At 40.6% G+C, this 22,450-nt stretch overlaps 1 protein-coding gene across 1 annotated transcript in view; it reads right to left on the bottom strand.

Moving 5' to 3' along the window:
* Positions 1-22,450, bottom strand: part of tfg (trafficking from ER to golgi regulator) — a 116,007-nt gene continuing 93,557 nt past the window's right edge. Inside the window, exons 7-8 of the mRNA XM_060833157.1 lie at positions 11,053-11,139; positions 1-857 (exon numbers count right to left, since the gene is read on the bottom strand). Coding sequence (XP_060689140.1) covers positions 478-857; positions 11,053-11,139 — 467 coding nt within the window. The 3' untranslated portion in view covers positions 1-477. The remainder of the gene's footprint in view (positions 858-11,052; positions 11,140-22,450) is intronic.

Raw genomic sequence — 22,450 nt, forward strand, 5'->3', positions numbered from 1 at the left:
AAATTATAAGTTTCAACATCTTTATTAGTTTCTAAGTGGATGTTACTTTTTTGTACATATCAACTTCTAATCTCAATTTAATCAGGATATCACTTAGTACATATCGTTATTCATTTAACAATAAAAATGAATCACATCCATGGTCTACTTCCAAACTAGAGTTAAATTTCTTTGTTCTTTCGCCAAGGCAGTCTACAAAGTCAAAATCACTTAACACATTTTTAGGTTGTGTCTCAATAAAAGTTCTTATGCTATGATGCTGATACGTTTGAAAGCAGAAAATAGGAGAAAATAAATCTATTTGGTCTCTTTCCCCAGCGAACGAAATCCATTATTCTGAAGCTACTACAAGGGCTTGCTCTGCTTTAGATTATAAATTGATTTCAATCACGTAGTTTTGGACTCTCTTTGCATGGATGGAAATTATTACCTAGCAGCTGTAAGTAGGCTTGCAGCTTTTCCAGCATCCCTAGAGTCTTACCGATAGCCTGGACCAGGTTGGGTATACCCCTGAGCGAATGGGAGACGATTCCGTGCATATGGATTAGATGCAGACGGTGGCGGTGTCACATTGCTCCCTGGGGAAGGTGTGAAACCCGGCCTTGGTTGGTAAGCCCCTTGTTGATTTGGACCTATACCAGGCTGGGAGGTAGGTGGCATTGTGTAGTTAGCAGGCTGAGAAGCTTGTGTTGTATAATTTTGTGGTGCATAGGAGCCCCCTTGGTACTGCTGAGCAGGCTGTGATGGTAATTGCTGGGCTTGAGTGGAGAATCCAGGTGCAGGAGCTTGGGATGCTTGCTGATTGTAAGCTTGGAACTGCTGAGCTTGCTGTTGGGAGGATGGTTGTTGGTTATAACCTAGAAGAAGAAAAATATAAAAATAAGTGAATGTCACCACAACTAATACACCAATAGAATAAAAAGATTCACCGAGTACAGTTTCACATACGCAATTTTATTGATCTTGAATTTGTTGGCAGGGTTAAACAAGGGCACTTGCTGCTCACCTTGATACAAACCCTGCTGAGAGATTCAGCAATTTCCCTGATGAGAATTTAAGTTTTAACACCATGGGCTATAACCAACTGTTATCTCTCTTGGAGAAACACCTGAATGAAATAAGTGCCAAATGATTCCTAGTTGTATGCCCATTAAAACCAACCACATTTAAGTCAATCTCACACTTAGAACAATTCCTTGCACAATCTTTTTCAAAATGAAAAGTGTGAACAGCAAACGCTGCTGGTTTCATAAACTGTCAGTTTGTCTTCAGAATCATACCAATTCTGAATGGCCACTGCTATGCAGTAAAGGTCTAGATTCAGTAAATTCCAGCTCAAACAATTATCAAAAAAATTGGATTTTCACTTTTATGCTATTCTATATTATTTGGAGTAGTCCTAAAAGCTCTTCAAATTAATGAGCATTTGCAATTCTGTGTATTATACTTTGGGAAAAATATTAAGGGTCAGTTAGACTCGAAATGTCAGCTCTTTTCTGTCCTTACAGATGCTGCAAGACTTGCTGAGATTTTCCAGCATTTTCTCTTTTTTGGTACACTTAATAGATGTATTCAAAATGAGGGACACGAATACAGCAGAACAAACCGTTTTTTCTGTGGCAAATTGACCAGTAACTAGAGATTACCAGAGGAGCAAGCAGGACTTCTTTGTTTAGAGATAACAAGTTTGTTCAGATCTGGAAAATGCCAACTAAAAAGGGGGATGGAAGCACATCTTTTAGAATTTGCATAAGGCAATTGGCCATACATTTGGAGGACCAACTGCAGGGTTGTAGGGAAAACACTGAGCAATAGGGTTAAATGGGACAGCTCTTTCCAAGAACTGGCACAGACAATACAACAAAATGACTTCCTGCTCTGTTATGAGATTCCATACTATTCCTTTGAAATTCAGCTAGCGTTATGCAGGCTGAGAGGGTTTTTGAGCGACAGGTCAAGGTGACCCGATGACCCACTGACCTTGAAAACGTTGCCTCAACCCTATGCTCTAAATTCAAGAGTTCAATGCGTCAAGAGTCTGAATTCAATCGGTGTTTCCAATGTAATATTCTGACATAATGAAGGCTATTCCCAAACCCCTGACTTTGTACTCACCTTCCATCACTATTTTTTGTGCTGTAATCTTCTCCATATGTGCTTAACTAATAGGAAGTACATAGGTGCAAGACATGTCTGGTTCTGAAGGTTTAGCAGGAACCCAGACAACAAATGTATCCTTTGCAAGTACTGCTGGCTTGTAAAAATGTCTTCTTTATATTGAGCTAGTTTCATGAGCCAACAAGTAAAAAGCCCTCAGCGTCCCCATAAGTGCTCACAAAATTCCAAGCAGTGATTTCCCCTCATCCATCTTGATCATTGAACAATGAGGTATCCAAGAAACATGGAGGGTAAAAAAAAACTATGTACACATAGGACAGTCAAGTGCAAGAATCCACTAACACAGAGTGAGCCAGTTGAGGAAAAGTAACTGTAATCAAGCTTTTTCTTCTCAGACCTCATAATCAATCTTCAAAATTGACATTTTTATGAAATTGAATTAATGTTACTTTTAAAGAAGGATGTATGGAGATTTTTATATCACAGGAATCCAGTCAACTGCAGATTAAACTGCATAATGTAAACAAGTTCAGGGTTACAGAAATAAATGGCATCATTGTGCTACAGCAGTATTTTAGTGCTGATATTAAAGAAACAATGCATAAACAAAACACATTTTCAGTCACTTGGTCTCCATTGACCTGAAAACAGAAGTGGAACCTAGAAACTCAAAAACAAAGGTAGAGAAGTTCTACACAGAGAACATCCTCCAAGCAAAATGTATGCGCCTGAATGACTCCACATTTCTGCTGATATTTGTCAAAGCTTTCCTAGTGAGTGACTAATTCAGAATTATTAAATTTGCCTCAGATATTTTGACAGATTACGTGAATGCAAATGAATGCATAATTTCAGAGAATGTCAGCATTTTTAGTGGATGATCATTATGATTGATCAACCCAAAAATGTTGAATGCCCACTTACAGTAGATAGGTACAAATTGCAGCTATTGCTTATAGTGTGTCATTCAATCCCATATTAAATCGGAGTTGAAATTTTCCAGCCCTAGATCTCTACTTTCAGTAAATTAGTGCAGCTTAGACAGTTAAGACTTCAGCACATCTACTCTGGCAGTGTTCACTGTTTACATAGCACAAGCACAAATAGCAGAATCATCGTTTGCAAGTATTGCAATTGCATATATCACATGCGACCATAGGAGAAAACTAGCATATAACGCAAGATACAAATAATAACTGTGCATAAGTCAATTAATATGGTTACTTTGCTAAATGTAACAGGAAATTCAGACCAATACAACGTAACCTCCATTAACAAATTCATTAAAATGGGCTTTAAAAATGCACAGAAGTTAAAATTAAAAAGTCTTTTTTTTGTTTTAGCTCTTATTATCTATTCAGGTTCTAATATGCATGGAAACATAGAAGATAGGAGCAGGAGGGGGGTCATTCAGCCCTTCCAGCCTTCTTCACCTTTCAGCACGATCATGGCTGACCATCCAACACTATAGCCTAATCCTGTTTCTCCCCATTACCTTTGATCTCATTTGCCCCAAGTGCTGTACCTAGCTGCCTCTTGAATAAATCCAATGTTTTGGCATCAACTACTTCCTGTGATAATGAATTCCACAGGCTCACTTCTCTTTGGGTGAAGAAATCCTCAGCTCCATCCTAAATGGTCCACTCCGAATCCTCAGACTATGACCCTTGGTTTTGAACGCACCCAGCACTGGGAATATCCTCCCTGCATCTACCTGTCTTATCCTGTTAGACTTTTAAGTCTATATGAGATTCCCCCTCACTCATGTGAACTCCCGCGAAAACTATGCTAAACCTAGTCAATCTCTCCTCATACGTCAGTCTCACCATACGTCAGTAAACCTTCACTGCACTTCATCAATAGCAAAGCACCCTTCCACAGAAAAGGAGTTTAAAACTGCACACAATATTCTAGGTGTGGCCTCACCAAGGCCCTGTATATCTGCAACAACACAGCCCTCCTCCTGTACTCAAAACCTCTCGCAATGAAGGCCAACGTATCATTTGCCTTGTTTATCGCCTGCTGAACCAGCATGCCTACCTTCTGTGACTGGTGCACAAGGACACCCAGGTCTTGCAGCATACTTCCCTCTCCAAATTTACTGCCATTCAGGTAGTAATCTGCCACCTTTGTTTTGTTTCCAAACTTTGCATTTCACAGTCCAATCCCTATTGCTCAACTTTGACAGATATAGTGTGTTTGAGCAAAATCTTGCAGTAGCAGCATATATATAGTGTCATCAATATAGTAAAATGCCCCGTAGTGTCTCAGACAAAAACTGATAAGTCAAAGAATTAAAAGCTTGGTCAAAAATGCACATTTTAAACAGCACATTCAAAGGAGGAGAAACCAAGTGGTTTAGGGAGAGAAGCCAAATGTTTAGAGCACATCATCCAAATGTGAGGTGAATGTAATGAGAAACAAAACAGAAGTAAGACATATTCTTTTTGTTATTATATTTATTCACAGGATGAGGATGTTACTGGCTAGGTCAGCATTTATTTCCCACCCGAATTGCTCAGAGGGCACTTAAGATTTCTCGCATTATGTAAATATAACCCCAGTTGTTAGGTACATTGTACGACTGCAAGACAAACTACAGTTAAAAAGGGAGCAAATGAAACATCTCATAATAATTCAACATTGTTCTGCCAAGCTAAATAATAAGAAAAGCCTTGGGCATTCATGAATCTAATCAGGTGGAAGAGTTGCAATGGATATTATTCCTGACATAAACGTTGAGTTATTATGAGATGAGTACGAAACTGACTGTCTTTGGTTTGAACTTTTGCTTCCTTCTGAATGTGGTACTTTAAATTTATTTGATTAGCTTAGATTCCCTGCAGTGTGGAAATAGGCCCTTCAGCCAAACAAGTCCACACCAAACCTCCAAAGAGTAACCCACCCAGACCCATTTCCCTCTGACTAATGCACTTAACACTATGGGCAATTTAGCATGGTCAATTCATCTGACCTGCACATCTTTGGACTATGGGAGGAAACTGGTGCACTCGGAGGAAACCCATGCAGACACGGCGAGAATGTGCAAACTCCACACAGTCGCCCAAGACTGGAATCGAACCTGGGCCCCTGGCACTGAGAGGCAGCAGTGCTAACTACTGAACCACAGTGCTGCCCAAGTGTACTGTTCAGATTTCACTTTTCCACTTCAAAAGAACATTTCTTCCAATGTAGTGACACAATCTCTTACCCTTGCTGAGCTTATGCACTGTTGAAATTCATCCAAAAGTCAGCTTCCTGCCTCAAATTTTACTTACCCTTCAACCATGCTCACCAACGTACAATGGCACTCCTTTCATTTTAAATTTTTCATTCCTATGCTTAAATTCCTCCATGGCTGCGACCCTCCTAACCTCTGTAACCTAATCCAGTCTTACAAGTCTCCCAGAATACGGTTCGTCCAATTCAGATCATTTGTGTATCCCCTCAGCATTCATAACCAAACTTATAGCAATTTCGGTCTGAAAAGTTTTGAATTTCTTCTTTAAATTCATCTTCCACTTTCAGGTGCTCCTTATATAACCCATTTCCCAAAGCTCTTAATTATCATTTTGTGATACAAGGCATATCTTTATATCTTAACACCAGGTGTTTTATAATTTAATTTTGGCACATAGCTTTAGACTGTTTATGAGGGAGTTTAATGAATAACATTTTAGCATTTCTGGAGTCATGTTTCTTTTTAAACAAAACAGTATGAGAAAGAAAGTTCCTGGAGTGTTAATTCATTTTTATTCAGTCACGGGTTTTTTGGCATTGCTGGTTGGACAGCATTAATTGCCTGACCCTAGCTGCCCTCAAAAAGGTGGTGGTGAGCTGCCTTCTTGAACCACTGTAGTCTCAGCGCTGTAGGTTGGCTCTTAATGCAGTTAGGGAGAGAATTCCAGGATTTTGATCCAGCGACAGTGAAGGAATAGCAATTTATGGGTAATCCAAGATGGAGGACAGGAAAACTTTCTGGCTGTAAGAGCTCCTTTTTTTGAGGTATTTTAGATGTTGAATGTTAAAACAGCAGCAGTTTTAAAAGGGAGAAGAGCAGACAAAGGAAGCACTTGTTGAGGACAGTGCAAGAGAGAGAGAGAGAGAGAGAGAGAGAGGGAGAGAGGGAGCGAGAACCTGCACAGTTTCCAGCTTTGCTGTTTGATTTTGTGTATCGCTGGACATCGGAGTACATCGGGGAAAATTAACAAACAGTGAAATTCACAACTAATCTTGGAGGAACTGTTGAGCGAAGTTCACAGCACAGAATCAGATAAGTTATTTGTTGTTTTAAGTCTGTCCGAGAGAGGCTGCAGTAGTGAGAATAGTGGATTCTTTTTTGATTAAATGTTTTTGGAGATAAGTCTCTTGATTAAAATATAAGCCATAGCTATTAATTTAACCCGGGGCAGTGTTTGTAGAGGAATAAGACGGTGTTATTTTCTGGGTCTGTAGATTGTGAAGGAGCAAAAATGGCCTTTGCAGTGATATGTACTTCTTGTCAGATGTGAGAGTTTAAAGAGAGTTTAAGGGTCACTGCGGATTATATCTGCCATAAATACTGTTGGATGCAAATCTCATCAGATCGAGTGGATCGGTTGAGAGACAGATAGAAGTGATGAGGAATTTGCAACAGCAACAGTATGTGATGGACTGCAGTTATAGGAAGGTGGGAAAGTCTCAGATACAGTCACATAGATGGGTTAATTCCAGGAAGGGTAAGAGAGGTAGGCAGCTAGTGCAGGAGTCTTTTGTGGATATACCCATTTCAAACAGGTATAGTGTTTTGGAAAATGTAGGGGTGATGGATTCTCAGGGGAACATAGCACGAAAAGCCAAGTTTCTGGTATTGAGAGTGGCTCTAATGCAACGAAGGATATGCAACTTTTTCACGCAGAGGGTGGTACGTGTATGGAATGAGCTGCCACAGGATGTGGTGGAGGCTGGTACAATTGCAACATTTAAGAGGCATTTGGAGGGGTATATGAATAGGAAGGGTTTGGAGGGATATGGGCCAGGTGCTGGCAGTTGGGATTAGATTGGGTTGGGATATCTGGCCGGCATAGATGGGTGGGACCAAAGGGTCTGTTTCCATACTGTACATCTCTATGACTATGACTATTTCCAAGTCAGGACGGTAAGTGGCTGTAAGGGAAACTTTCCAGTATCTATTGCCCTTGTCCTTCTAGATTGAAGCAGTCACAGGTTGGGAAGCCGCTGTTAAAGGATTTTTGGTGAATTTCTTCAGTGAATCTTCTAGATAATATATACTGCTGCTAATGAGCATCAATGATGGAAGAAATCGATATTTATGGAAACGGTGCCAATCAAGAAGGCTGTTTTGTCCTGGATAATGCAAGCATGTTGGAGCTGCACCCATCCTGGCAAGTAGGGAGGATTCCATCACATGCTGACTTTTGCTTTGCAGATGATGGACAGGCTCTGTGGAGTCAGGAGGTGAGGTTTAGTCACCACAGTACTCCTAGCCACTGCGTTTACATGGCAAATTCAATCGAGTTTCTGGTCAATGGTAACCTCCAGAATGTTGACAGAGAGGGATTCAGGGATGGTAACATCAACAAATTTCAAGGGGTGTTGGATGTATTGTCTATTATTGATGATGGTCAATGGCTGCATTTGAGAGGTGTGAACGTTACTAAGATACTGTCCAGACCTTGTTGCATCGAAATACGGACTGCTATATATCTGAATAGTCACAAATGGTGCTGAACAATGCACAATCATCAGCGAATAGCCCACTTCTGCCTTTATGATGGAAGGAAGATTATTGATGAAGCAGCTGAAGACAGTTGGGCTGAGGACATTATCCTGAGGAACTCCTGCAGAGATAACCTATTGCTGAGTTGACTGACCCCCAACAATCACAACCATCTTCCTATGTGCCAGGTATGACACCAAATAGCCAAACTTGCCACCTGATACCCAGTAACTCCTGTTTAACTGGGCTCCTTGATGCCACTCTTGGTCAAACGCAATCTTGATGTTAAGGGCTGTTGATCTCACCTTCTGGAATTCGGCTCATTTGTCAATGTTTGACTGAAGGCTGTAATGAGGTCAGGAGTTGAGTGTCCTTGATGGAACCCAAAGGGGACATCATTGAGTTGGTTACTGCTGAGCAGGTGTTGTTTGATACTGTTAATGACACCTTCCATCACTTTATTGATGATCAAGAGTAGACTAATGTGAAGGTAATTGGCTGGGTTGAATCTGTTCTGCTTTTTTTCAATTTTTGACATTGTCGGGTAAATGCCAGCTGTACTAGAAGAGCTTGGGCAAGGGAGCTGCAAGTTCTGAAACACAGGTCTTCAGTACTATTGCTGGAATATTGTCAGGGCCCATAGCCTTTGCAATATTCAGTGCCTCCATCCATTTCTTGATATCATGTGGAGTGTTTTGAATTGTTTGAAGACTGGAGTCCGCAATGCTGGGGAATATGGGATGACGCTGAAATAGGTAATGCTTCAGCCTTATTATTTTAATAATGTGTTGGGTTTTTCCATTCATTTGCTTATATTTTGGAATTTGGTTGTAACGACTGAACTTTATTGGCAGAACAAACATGGAAGAGCATTAAGCGGATTTCAGTTGCTCCGGGGAAATGCTCATAGCTTGGTTTCATCCTGGTTGCAGTTTGGTATGTGAAATAGTTCTCTTGGAGTAGACAGTTTAGAAAAGTTAGAAATAGATTACCTCATTGTAGGGGTTTTAGTTTTTAAATTTCAGACCAGAAGTGGTTGGTTATAACCCTGAAGGGATTATTTAAAGCTGAGAAAGACTATACTCACGTAAGATACTACTCCTCTCAAGACTGGGAATTGAAAGAAAAAATTAAGTTATACCTGTAGTGATGATAGAGAGGAGAATTCTCTTTGGTGTTTTAAGTACTGGAAAGATTTGCTGTTGGGCTCAATGGAATATTATATTTTATCATGTGCTTCTAGGTCTTTCAAGCAGCTAATATTTAAATATTCAAATTTACATATAAATTTACATTGAATTTACATATTCAAATTTACATATTCAAATATGTAAATAGCTTGGTGCACTCTATTTAATCTTTTCGTTTGCACAATAAACTTCTACTTAAATGTGAAACTACAATGTGCTGTTTCAGCGAGTGACCATGTCATTTAATTAAAAATACAAAGCATGATCTATTAAGCCAGGTTTCAGTCCAGGATCTGACTTGTCCATTAATAACATCAGTTGGGATTATAACAATCCTAATAACTGGTTCCTCAATTTGTGCTGATTTTTGTCTATTAGCTCAGTTGGCTGGAGGCCAGTTTGCAATGCAGCGTGACGCTAACAGCATGGGTTCAATTACCATATCAGCTGAGATTACTATGAAGGTCCCGCATTCTCAATACCAACTCCTTGCCTGAGGTACAGTGACCCTCAGGTTAAACTGCCACTAATTGTCTTTCTAATGAGACAGCAGCCCCATTTTCCTCTGCGACTGTAGCACAATTACTTATTTACATTTCTGGGGTGTTTCATCAAGTTAAAAGGTGCCATTTATGTGTTGTCATTTTATAGTCTTGCACATGAATAAGAAGTTCCCTTTCATCTGCCTCCTTTCAAAGACCGAAAGTGCTGCCTCATTTCCTGATGTCGATGACTTTGGAGATTTAGTTTTGCAATATAAAAACTTTTCTAAGTCTTAATAGTCATAACTGAATGGTACAAAATGTGTTCTGAGCAGAGCTTTACATAAGTGGGCAAAGCACACTTTTTACTTCATAGGTTTAGCAATATACTTCAATATTTTCCTTGCCTTTTGATTGCTAGATTGACAGATTATTTGACAAGTCCAGCAACTGGAACCTTTTGAACATTACCATCAACTCTTCAAACAGCACACAATAATTATACTTCATTTTGTCACCATGTGCTTTACACTCATCTACATTAAATTTGGTCTGTATTGTGTGCTACCCCATATGCAGTTAGAAAGCAGCCAACCCTTAAGGAAAGGGACTTACTCCATGATGGCGTCCATTCTCTGCAACATGAAGAGTTGTGAAGTTAAAACACAACCACTGATGACGAAAACAGTACTGGAAAAATTACTTGGATGGGGTCAAGGTTACACTTGTTAATGCTAGCAATATCAGCACATTCCTGGCTGATTTGGCTGTTTGCCTTTTTTTCGGAATAGTAATTTTCAATTATTTTAAAGCAACTCAATCATGTGGACAACTGGCTATCCTGACTAAAAATGCTTAACAGTAGTTTTAATAATGTATCTACTTAGAGCTTTGATTAAAAAAAGTGCTCAGAGTTCACCATACAAAAACATCAAGGAATGTCTTATGATACAAAGAGAGAGAAAAGAAACAATTCAGCTCAAATGGCCAACTGCAAAGTTCCATAGAAAGCTTTATTACTAATTATAAATAATATTAGCATAAATTCAAAGTCAGGCTTCCACACACATACATGAAACAGCACCTTAAGCTATTTTGCTTTTAAATTGGTAGTTAGTAAAAAAAAAAGTCAGTCCACAACTGATGCAGGCACAATGATTTAATACCAAAGTAAATACCTTAGCATAGGTTCTTTCTGATTGGAAAAAAACCCTGCTACATTACCTTTTATTCTGTTCAATGAGATAAGAGTTATTTTCATGTAACTGAGCCAAAATGCAACTAATCCCTTCCTTTTTATTGCACTTTGTCACACTCAACTTTTTTGTGAATGTTAGCTTAAATGTTTATTATGCCACATGTTAAATTGCTCATTTGTGCTTTTTTAAAAAAGAAATACTTAGCTAGATTTCTGTCTTATTTCATTTTTGAGCTCAATGAAACTAGGCAACAAACAGTTAACAAAAGCTCCCCATTGATAATTCCAAAGAATTTAAAACTCAGCAATGCTGACAACTTTTTTCCTTTATTGCTGTGTCCTCACCTGGGTACTGCAGTCCATACTGTGCTTGGGCCGGTGGTTGCTGTTGAGGTGCATATCCTGGTTGCTGGTACTGCTGATACATTTGACCTATTTAACAAAAAGTAATTGAAATCACACACCACCATTATGTAGTTAGAATAAGATTAGGACTAGGACTACATTTGCATTGTGACTTTAACATTAAACTGAACAGCAAACCCACACAGAACTCCACCTATCTCCACTGTGAAGGATTTTTTTAAAGATTAGATTCCCTCCAGTATGGAAACAGACCATTTGGCCCAACAAGCCCACACCGACCGAAGAGTAATTCACCCAGACCCATTCCCCTACCCGATAACCCTGACTAATGCACTTAACATTATGGACAATTGAGTGTGGCCAATTCACCTGACCTGCACATCTTTGGATTGTGGGAAGAAACAGGAGCACCCAGAAGAAATCCACAGACACAGTGAGAATTTGCAAACTCCACAGTGACAGTCATCCAAAGCTGCAATCAAATTTGTGAGGCAGCAGTGCTAACCACTGTACTGCCCCATGCCCACCTAAAAATGAGGTCGCAATCTGGTGGAACTACAATATGGGACTACATGCATGTTAAAGGGCTGGAGAAGTATGCAACAGAGCAAGGCAATCCCACAACTAACAGATCAAAGGTTTGCACCTACTACATCCAGTCATGAATACTGGTAGAATATTGAAGAACCAGGGAAATACAGAAAAAATTTTACAAGACATTTACCATATCGATATGCTGAAACTGTCAGGTGACGGAGCAATTTGCACCTGGAAAAGCTTGTGCAGGAGTTCAGAATAAGGAGCTTATTTATTAATTAACACATTAATGAATCAAATTTTAAAAACTAGGAGAAATTCTTTGAGCAGAGTGGTCAATATGTGGATCTCACTGCCATTTGGAGTAGTTAAAGCAGGTATCAATTTTACTTTTAGGGGAAAGCTCGAATAATACCCAAAGGAGAAAGGAAAACAGGGTCCTAAAGGCAGAACAGACAAAAGTTTATGAGAGAGTAAGAAAACATTACATGTTTACTGCAATTCAATTTATTTCATGAAAAGATTTCCATGATACCTGCTTATTCTTAAGATAAAATAGATTGTAAGCAACTTGAAATTCACCAAGCACATTTTGAAATGTTGAGAATGATAATTAGATAGATTGGCCCAAGAGTGTTGAACACCAAGTCCAGTGCTGATTGAAATTACTTTGTATGTAGAGCAGTGGCTGTGAGAGAATTGTTGTATTGTTAAAAAATGACAAGATAAAAATGATTGATCTGCTGAGGAATAAAGGAATGTATTTTCCATGATGAGGCTTAGGGTCCAGCATTTCTGGATCATCTCATACCCTGTGAATGCTATGATGGTTCAAAAAGGGGTCTGAAATAAATAGGCCTTGGTCCTAACAGAGGGTAACCAGCTTTAAATCTAAAGATTCAAGTTTCTTGAAGAGAGAACATGCATTTGTATAGTATTCTATGTTTCCAGACAATCCAAATTGTTTCACAACCAATTAGGTGGCTCTAAACTGCAGCCACTTTGTAACATAAAGAAATGCCAAAATCAAACTGCACAAACACAAGATCCTAAATTTAACAGCATTGGAAATCAGGAGGCTCTGCTTTCTGTGATGCTAATTGAAGACTTGCCGAGACAGAACTCCCTGATGACATTTTACAAATTGAATTTCTTTTTCCCTGTGTAACAGAAGGTTAGTTCAGGGTGTTTCAACCAAATAAAACACATCCAACAGTGCAGCACTGCCTTAGTACTGTACAGAAGCACAAGTCTAGATAAGGCATTGTGTCTCTGCAACGGGTCTTGAACATAACCAGGCAAAAGTGAGGACTACAGATGCTGGAGATTAGAGTCGAGAGTGTGGTGCTGAAAAGGCTCTTCCTGATGAAGGGCTTTTGCCCGAAATGTCGATTTTCCTGCTCCTCGGATGCTGCCTAACCTGCTGTGCTTTTCCAGCACCACACTCTCAATTTGAACATAACAATTTGACTCAAAAGATGAGTGTACTGCAAAGGCATCACTGAGACCAAAACTTACTTTAATAATTGCTGGAGTAACAGTGATATTGTGTGATGGAGATGTGCTCCCTCATTTATACTTAGAGTCATAAAGCTGCACTACATGAAAACAGATCTTTCAGTCCAATTGGTCCATGCCAACCAGATATCTTAATTTAATATAATCCCATTTGTCAGCATTTGGCCCATATCCCTCTAAATCCTTCCTATTCATATATCCATATGATTAGGAAAGGTTTAGAGGGATATGGACCAAAAGCTGGTAAATGGAACTAGATTAATGGAGAATATCTGATGGCAAGAACGAGTTTGACCGAAGGATCTGTACAGCTGTCCCTCCTGTAGAGCTCTATGACTTCAAATATAAATGCGGAAACTCATTAGACCACATCTCCATCACACAATATTACTGTTATTCCAGCAATCATTAAAGTAAGTTTTGGTCTCAGTGATGCCTAAGCTTTCACTCTTACCGTTGAGTCAAATGGTTATGTACAAGCCCTGCTGCAGAGACACAATTTCTACTGTGATCAATATGCTATTTAAATTAAGATACATTTCAGTACAAATGGTATTCTGTACTATGCAAATACAACACTGAACATTGAAAATCTTGATCAAATCAGTTAGTCCAATTAATTCATCTGGATTGAATTTATACTGTGTGGTTCATTTATCCCTTCACAGCACATCATAAACATTATGACCACACAGCTGGAAATTATAACAGCAATCGGCACCGTTTATTAAAACTGCACTGAACACTACAACATTAGTCTTAGCACTTTTGAGAATTTAAGACTCTCAAACCATAGCAGGATAATTTGGTAAGTCATAGTTTAAACATGGAGGCTGGATAGCTCAGTTGACTGGTGCCAACAATGCAGGTTTGATTTCCGGTTTATCCAAGTTAGACTTAGGATCTTCCTCCTCATTCTGACACAGAGTGGAAGGTAATGGCAAACCACCGCTGACAAAGTAAATGCCAAGAAAGCAGCTCAAGAGGAAGCAACAGCAGACAATGAGCCTGAAATCTGCCATGAGACAACACCGATTGCATACTGAGTCAATTTCAATGGTACTATTTGTTTTCTTACAAATATTAAACCCAGGTAACCAATAACTTTGAGGATGCTGCAAATTTTAATTAAGAATAGAAGGGAATCTTCCTCTCCTCTCATGAGGCAAATGCTGCACATTCACCTCTAATGTGGACCACATTGAAATGGAAAATAGGCATTATGATGCATTAATTCTCCCTGTTTCTAGCACATACACATTTTAACATCCATAGTATACTGCGCAGGCCACTGCAGAAGCAGTCAAAAGCTTGACCTTTTGGGTTTGGGTCTCCGTAGTGCTGCTACCAGCTCAAACAACCACAATTATCTTCCTTTATACAATGATGTTACTATCTTCCAGCCCTGGGGTAAATGCCAAGCTGTTGTCTCCTTGTCTGAGGAAGTATGTTTGGGATATGGAGGGATTGCACAAAGGATTACCAGACTGATTTCTGGGATGGCAGGACTGAGGTATGAAGAGAGACTGATTCAGTCAAGACTACATTCACTGGATTTAGAGGTATGGGGGATCTCACTGAAATGTATAAAATTCTAATGGAACTAGACAGGACAAAAGCAGAAGAACTTTCCCAATGGCAGGGGAGTCCACAACCAAGCATCGCAATCTAAAAGTATGAGGTAGGTCAGTTAGGACTGGGGTGAGGAGAAATTTCTTCGCCAGAGAATGGTGAGCCTATAGAATTCTTTGCCACAGAAAGTGATTCTGTCTAAAGCATCAAATGTTTTCAAATCAGGATTTAGATATAGTTCTTAGCACTAAAGAGATCAAAGGGTATGGGAAAAACCAGGAACGGGGTACTGAGTTGGATGATCAGCCATGATCATAGCGAATGGTGGGGCTGAATGGTTTGCTCCTTGGATCTGCCTTTCGATGCTTTAGCATTGATTGCATTTCCTGATCACTACGTTCCAAGTCAGAAATATATTGTTTGAAAACAACTGTCAGAATTGTTTTGAGGAGACCAAACAACTAATGGCATCAACTTAAAACAGTACTTTGGGAGCAAAAACCTAGGAGATACGGTACTGATATTTGAATCTCAAAAAATAAAATTTATAGTATTAAAATCATTTTTTATGAGTTAGGTAAATACTTATACCTGCAGTCTTTTTCTTGTTTACACTTCTGTAGTTTGTGATTTGCATACAATTCCATAACACATAATTTTACAGTCAAGATATGACTTGGCCCAAGCAATCTGTTGAAGAAGTTACAGTCTATGTCAGACAAAAACCAGATGCTCCAGATGGTGGTTAAAATAAAGCAGGGGATTCATCCATCGTATTTTCACTGGACATTTGAGATTCTAAATTGCAGGTGGCAAGAACACTCATCCAACGGTGAATTGAATCCTTTTTAAACATGAAAAGCTGACAGTATGCTAATAAACATTCATGTTGTGTCAGCCCTCTGTCCAACACCTGAAGCAGTTCCTATTCTAGAAGCCCTGCTCCTTCCCCAAAAGCAGATGAATCTATCTGAACAAGGAACAGCAAAGTGTCTCATGAATTCATAGAATAATAGAACCTTTATTGTGGAAAGAGGCCATTCGTCTCATTAAGTCTGCACTGACCGTCCAATGAGCACCTACCCAGACCCAGGTCCCCACTTTATCCCTCAAATCCCACATTTACTGTGGCTAACCCACTTGGCCTGCACATCCCTAGGCGCTACGGGGCGAAATGTTATACCTGGAACATTTTATTCTCCCCTTTCTGATGCTGCACATCTTGCGCTCTTCCAGACTCCTGCTCGTCTGCTTTGGATTCCAGTATGTGCAGCTTTTTTTGGTCTCCAACGGGACAGTTAGCAAGGCCAATCCACCTAACCTGCACATTTTTTGATTGCAGTTAACTGAACTGACTGAAGTCATAATGGCATTTCCCTTGAGTGGCAATGCTGTTGTATTGTACAGACTCCTGACTAAACTAGTGAATGGGCAAAGCTGACTCATTTTGAGACATGCTTTTAATACCTGGAGATTCAAGAGGTGCACAGATCACTTACAGGGCTTTTGCACTGCTTTCCTTTCACAAAATGGAGTTGATGGGTCATTGTTACAGACTAGAAGTGTGTGTCCAGCGAGTTCCAACAGGAGTCAATGTTAAGCCGCTTGCTGATTGAGGTTTAGCTAAATGATTTAGACTTAAATCTAGGAGATGACACAAAAACTGATGAAATGATAAATAGTGAGGAGGATAGCCTTAGATTACAGGAAGATATAGACTGGTCAGATGGGTTGATCAATGGCAAATGGAAGTCAGTTCAGATAAGTGTGAGGGGTTACACTTGGGTATGACAAATAAAGCAAGCTTAAATGATGAACAACAGAACCTGGAGAAGCACAGAGGATTACAGAGAACTTGGTGTGCATATACACCAGTCCCTTAAGAGATCAGGCAGGTGAATAATATAGTTAACACAACACAAGGGAGTCCAGAATTAGACAGCATAGGTTTAGGGTGAGAGGAGGAAAAATTTCAAAAGGACCTAAGGGGCAACTTTTTCACGCGAAGGGTGGTATGTGTATGGAGTGAGCTGCCAGAGGAAGTGGTGAAGGCTAGTATAATTGTAACATTTAAAAGGCATCTGGATGGGTATTTGAATAGGAAGGGTTTGGAGGGATATGGGCCAAGTGCTGGCAAATGTGACTAGATTAGATTAGGATATTTGGTTGGCATGGACAAGTTGGACCGAAGGGTGTTTCCATGCTAGACATCACTATGAACCTATGACTCTAGGAAATGCCTTCATTAGCCAAGGCATAGAATTTAAGCACAAGGTGGTTCTGCTGAAAAGGTATAAAACACTGGTTAGACTACAGCGAGTGTGTATGCAGTTCTGGAATGCACACTATTGGAGTGATGTGACACCATTGGACAGGGTGCCGAGGAGACTTATCATGATGGTGCCCAGATTGCAGAATATCAGTTATGAAGAAAGATTGGATAGACTAGGGTTGTTTTCTTTACAGCAGAGGAGATCAATGGCTCAATGCCAAGCTACGCCTTAGAATACCCTTTGCTTAAATGGATTCAGCTTTACATTCCTGTTTCCAAGAAGTCAATTATGCTAACTTGATATGCAGATTCTACAGCTAATTTTACATGTTGAAAAGTAATCAGCTAATGGAAGTGAGAGAAGACTGGTGTCATGGAAAAATCCCTGGCACATGATGCAAATTTATAAGCCAGAAACTGGAAGTTACATTGGCAGTTAACCAGGACCATTGATGCAGGATTTACAGCAAAAGGATCTTTTACAGAGAGGACGATGGAAAGTTATTTATTGAAACGGATTAATTTTGAACAAAATTTGCTCCATCAAAGTGACCATGCAATTTGTTTTATTAGAAACAGAAACCAAATAAATTGTGACCTAAAATATAAACTATCAAGTACATTGTCACTTGATATAAAATGTAATTGATTTAAATCAGTGTTAGCCAAATCAGATCAAACACCTTTAAGTCATCTTTTTCACACAATCCAAAATAGACAGAAATGGCAAATCAAGTGTACTATAAATCTTGGATATGAACATGATTACCCATTAGCATTCTATAAGAACTGGGGACATCATAATTTACTGAAAGCAAATACAAACAAGAGCCACTTGACCCTTCAATCCAACTCCACCATTTATTAATATCAAGGGAACTCTGATTTTAACCTCATCCCTGCATTTCTGCATGCCCTTGACAACCTTTCATTCTCTTGGAGGTCAAGAATCGATAAACCTCGGCCTTAAAAATAATCAAAGATTTTGCATCCAAAGATTACAACCCTGTGTTTACTTTTCCCCTGTCTTAAATGTGTGACCCCTTATTTTTAAACTGTGACCCCTACTTTTAGATTATCCCACAAGAAACATCCTTTTCACCTCCAACTCCACCCAGTCAAGTCTCCTCAGGATGTTTTAATTGTCACCTCTGACTCGTCTCGACTCCGGGGGATACAGGCCTAGCCTGTCTACTCTGATTTGTGCAATATTTATGTACTCTCTCTTTTAGCAAGTATATTTTGAGCTTCATGCCAACTTTCATCCACTGCTGTAGATTTACAGAGTATATCTTGACAAAGTTCCAGAAATTATTTCGACCACACAATTGCATGGCAAGTCTTAATTTTGTTTAAGGGTCCAAAGAAAACTTCAATAAACAAGTTCAGATTTTGAAAACTGTAATACAGGAAACCATATTATTAATTTAGTTTCTAAATGATTAAGAGTCAATGACCAACACGATTTGGAGACACTGGTGTTGGACTGGAGTGTACAAAGTTAAAAATCACACAACAGAGGATCCAAGAGGGCAGCGATCTGAGAAGATCACACTGCAGAGCTCCACATCGCTTAACAAGTGGGATGAACCTTTAAGCCATCCAACCCAGGCCATCGTGATATCTTGGGACTCCGGAAAGATCTTGGAGTCCCAAAAGACTTCTAAAAATTAACTTACTTGCGTTTCCAGCCATCAGATATGCCAAAAAAGGGAGGAGGTGCATCTGAGGCTGAGTCTGCAGCACAACCTGCAGGATCCTCAGAGTCGAGTACTTTACAGGCTCTGGTGAACGAGCTCTTGAAATCTCGCAAGGCGCTGGGGAAACGAAATGAAAAGAAGCTGGCTCCAATCTCTCTCATGCTGCAGAAGCATGAGCAACAACTGGGAGACCTGGAGAAGAGGATGTGGTGGAGCACAGGGTCACAGTGGTGGAAGCTGACGCCAGTTCATCCAAGGATAGGATCCAAGCCCTGGAGACGCAGATTCATAATTTGCGTGACCAAGTGGATAATCTTGAGAACAAGGGCAGAAGAAAAAAAAACATTTGGATCATCGCTCTGCCTGAGGGTAAGGAAGGTGAGCGGCCTGCGGAATTTATTGAGGATTGGCTGCCGAAATTCCTCGACTTGGAGGCTGGCACAAGAGGATTGAAGACAGAGAGGGCTCACCGGGTTGCAGCGTGGAGATCGGGTCCGGGTCAATGTCCTCGTCCTCTCCTGGTGCGGTTCCATCATTACTGAGATAAGGAGAGAGTCATGGAGGCTTCCAGAGTCCAGGGGAAGCATCCGAAGGCCCTAATTTACGAGGGCTCTAAGATCATTTGCTTCAGGACTTCTCAGCGGCGGTGATCCAGAAACGAAAATCTTTTAGACTGTGTCAAGAGAAGACTGACAGAGCTTGGGTTTCAGTACTCGGAGATATTCAGCGGTGCCTCAGATCACTTTAGATTTGGCCATACATCTCTTTGACATGTTGGAGAAGGCAAGAGACTTTGTGGACAAACTAACCTAATTTGAACAATTTTAGCATATAAATAGTGTTGTTTGGGTATGTCTTTATCGTTTTGTAAAAGAAATGGAGGAAGTCCAGTTAGAGCTTAGTCTTTCTTTTTTTCGCTATTGATAATAATTTGGTTTAAACAATGTTTGGCAGCGGTTGAGATGTACATTTTCAGTTTTTAAGTTAGGATATACCAAAGGATAGGGGTATTTATTCCCTTCTTTTTAAGAGAAAATGTTTTTATTCATGTTGGTATTCTATGGGGTGTTTATTCTTTTTTTCTTGTGTTTACAGTGCGGCTCTAGCTAGGAGAAGTGAAGGTGGTTGGGATGGCTAGATGCCTACTTATGGGCAGTTTGGGATGGATAGTTGCCCCCTCTAGACAGGGGGTGAGTTCCCCTACTCACCGTTCTTGGCTCTTTAATGTTGGTTTGTTTTTTGGATTTTGTTTTTTTTTTATTCTCAATAGTTTTGTTAAATGTAGTGGTTTTAGTTTATGTAGTTTTTCTATTTGGTGGATCATGTGACACTAAGGCTCAGCTGTTTGTGGGATATTGGAAATTTATGTTTCTTCTGCAATTCCAAAATTCATTATATAAAAAAAAACTGAACTCCATCAGTGCGTTACTGTTTCAGCCAGGAGCTGAATCAACAAGAATGCGAACTCTGTGGAGGAAATGCTAATTGGTTTGCTAAGAATGTAACAAATGGTAACCCCATTTAGAAGGGCTTCGTGATAGGATGCTGTGAAATAGCAGGATGAAGGGCAAATGGCCTGAGAGCAGGAATGAGCATGTTTTTCACAGACAAGACCGGATAAGACACGAGATAAGCAGGAGGGTCTCAGGAAGTGGAGGATGTAAACGGGGGGGAAACAATGAAATAAGAAAAAAACATATAGGAACCAAATTGTATAAATATCGAGTATTTGTTGAATTCGGTGTGTTTTTGTCCCTGCCTTGTGGACATCACACCCACTTGCAAGTGTGAAATAAAGAGCTCTGCTGTTTCAGACCTTGTCTCGGACTGAAATTATTGAAGTGTGTGAGCTTTGTTTCTCACAATTGGCGCCCAACGTGGGGCAGTCCGGGAAGTTCTTCCATCGCCGGGGGGAGTGGCTGGCCCTGGACACTGGGAAGACACGTCCCGTTCCCCATTGACGAGTGGTCTCGTGTCCCGGTTTGGTCCGCTCCCTTGGGCGACTGGTATGAATCCCACAAGAGAGACATCTGAATCAGACAGTGACAGGCAGTCAGTAGAATATATGGCAGAAAAGGGCCAGGCAACTCTGTGCACAGACCAAGGTAAGAAAACTGACTTTTAAGTATTGCCTTGGTGGCTGGGATTGAGTTTTAGTAGTTAGTAAGGGGCTAACGAAGGGACTCAATATGGGTTGTGCCGTGGGTAACGGACAAGCCTCCAGGGATATGAAAGAGGAACAAGGCAATGAAAGAGGAGGCGGGATCCTTTGCAGTATACCTCCTGAAAGTCCGTTGGGGAGGATGTTGCGTGAATGGACACGCAATACTTGTAAAAGGGTAAGGGATAAAAAGAAAATGATTAAATATTGTTGCTTTGTACGGACTAAGGAATCCATTTTTCGTCCCGCCGTCTTCTGGCCAAAGTACGGTTCGGACGAGGATTGGGTATGTCAGTATTTGGAGTTGTATGTGCATGCAAAGCAACCTTTTAGCCAAGAGGCAGCGGACTGAGTCCTGTTGGAAGGGCAGTTTGGGAATGCTGGTAGTGAAGACAAAGGATTCCCCCTCTGCCCCACCCAGTCCCTGGGATCCTCTTAGCTGTTTGCACCCCTCCCCCAACCCCGTACCATAGAATCAGATTAGGTGAAGATGGGGGAGGAGGGGAGACAGACAGACAGGGACAGGGAACAGATGACTCACAAGAGGAGGACGAAGGGGCGGTGGACGGGAATGTTGTTGTTCCTGACCTTCACTCCTCGACAGAAGAAAGAGAAGCTAAAGTAGACGTAGAGGAGGCCTCCGGAGGACCTAACTCAAAGCCTAAGGGGGAGAAACAAAAGAAAAAGGGGAAGAACGTAACGACTTGTCCCCTTTGGGAGGTACCAATAGGGGACAAAGAGATTGGGTTTGTGTGTGCCCCCCTCACCAGTGAGGAGGTCAGAACACTTAAAAAGGAAATGATGGTCCTGGTTGAGGATCCGGTAGGATTGTCTAAACAAATTGATCAATTTTTGGGGCCCAGTCTGTATACGTGGGCCGAGTTAATGTCTATTTTGAATATACTATTTACTGGGGAGGAAAGGGGGCTTATATGGGGATGCTGGACAGGGAGAGATGAAGTTTCCCCTCAGAGACCCCCAGTGGGAAAATCAAAACCCGGAGCATAGAGCAGAAATGAGGGAATTGAAAGACCTGATTGTAAAAGGAATAAGAGAGGCAGTTCCGAAGTCGCAGAATCTGACTAAAGCCTTTGAAGTTAGTCAGGAGAAAGATGAGACTCCCTCAGCTTTCTTGCAGAGATTAAGAGACTCAATGCGGAAATATTCTGGAATGAACCCTGAGGACCCAGTGGCACGGGGTCTTTTGAAAGTACATTTTGTGACAAAGGCATGGCCAGACATACAAAGAAAGATACAGAAGATAGAAGGGTGGAGTGAAAAACCATTAGATGAACTGTTAAGAGAGGCACAGAAAGTGTTTGTAAAGAGAGAGGATGAGAGACAAAAACAGAAGGCGAAAATGATGGTAGCTACAGTTGATGAGGTAATTAAGAGAGGAATGGAACCAATAGTGATCAACCGGAGCAGCGGGTGACAGCATGTAGGGCAGAGAGGAAAGGGGAGAGGAAGAGGACAAGGGGGAGCATTTGATAGAGGGTTCGAGCGACAGGGGCAGAGATGGGGGTCTCCACAGGCAGGATGCCATTATTGTGGAAAAATAGGGCATTTTAGGCGGGAGTGTCCTGATCTACAAAGGGAAGCAAGGGCCATTCCGCT

Source organism: Hemiscyllium ocellatum, chromosome 12 (assembly GCF_020745735.1).
Source record: "Hemiscyllium ocellatum isolate sHemOce1 chromosome 12, sHemOce1.pat.X.cur, whole genome shotgun sequence".
Classification (NCBI taxonomy): domain Eukaryota; kingdom Metazoa; phylum Chordata; class Chondrichthyes; order Orectolobiformes; family Hemiscylliidae; genus Hemiscyllium; species Hemiscyllium ocellatum.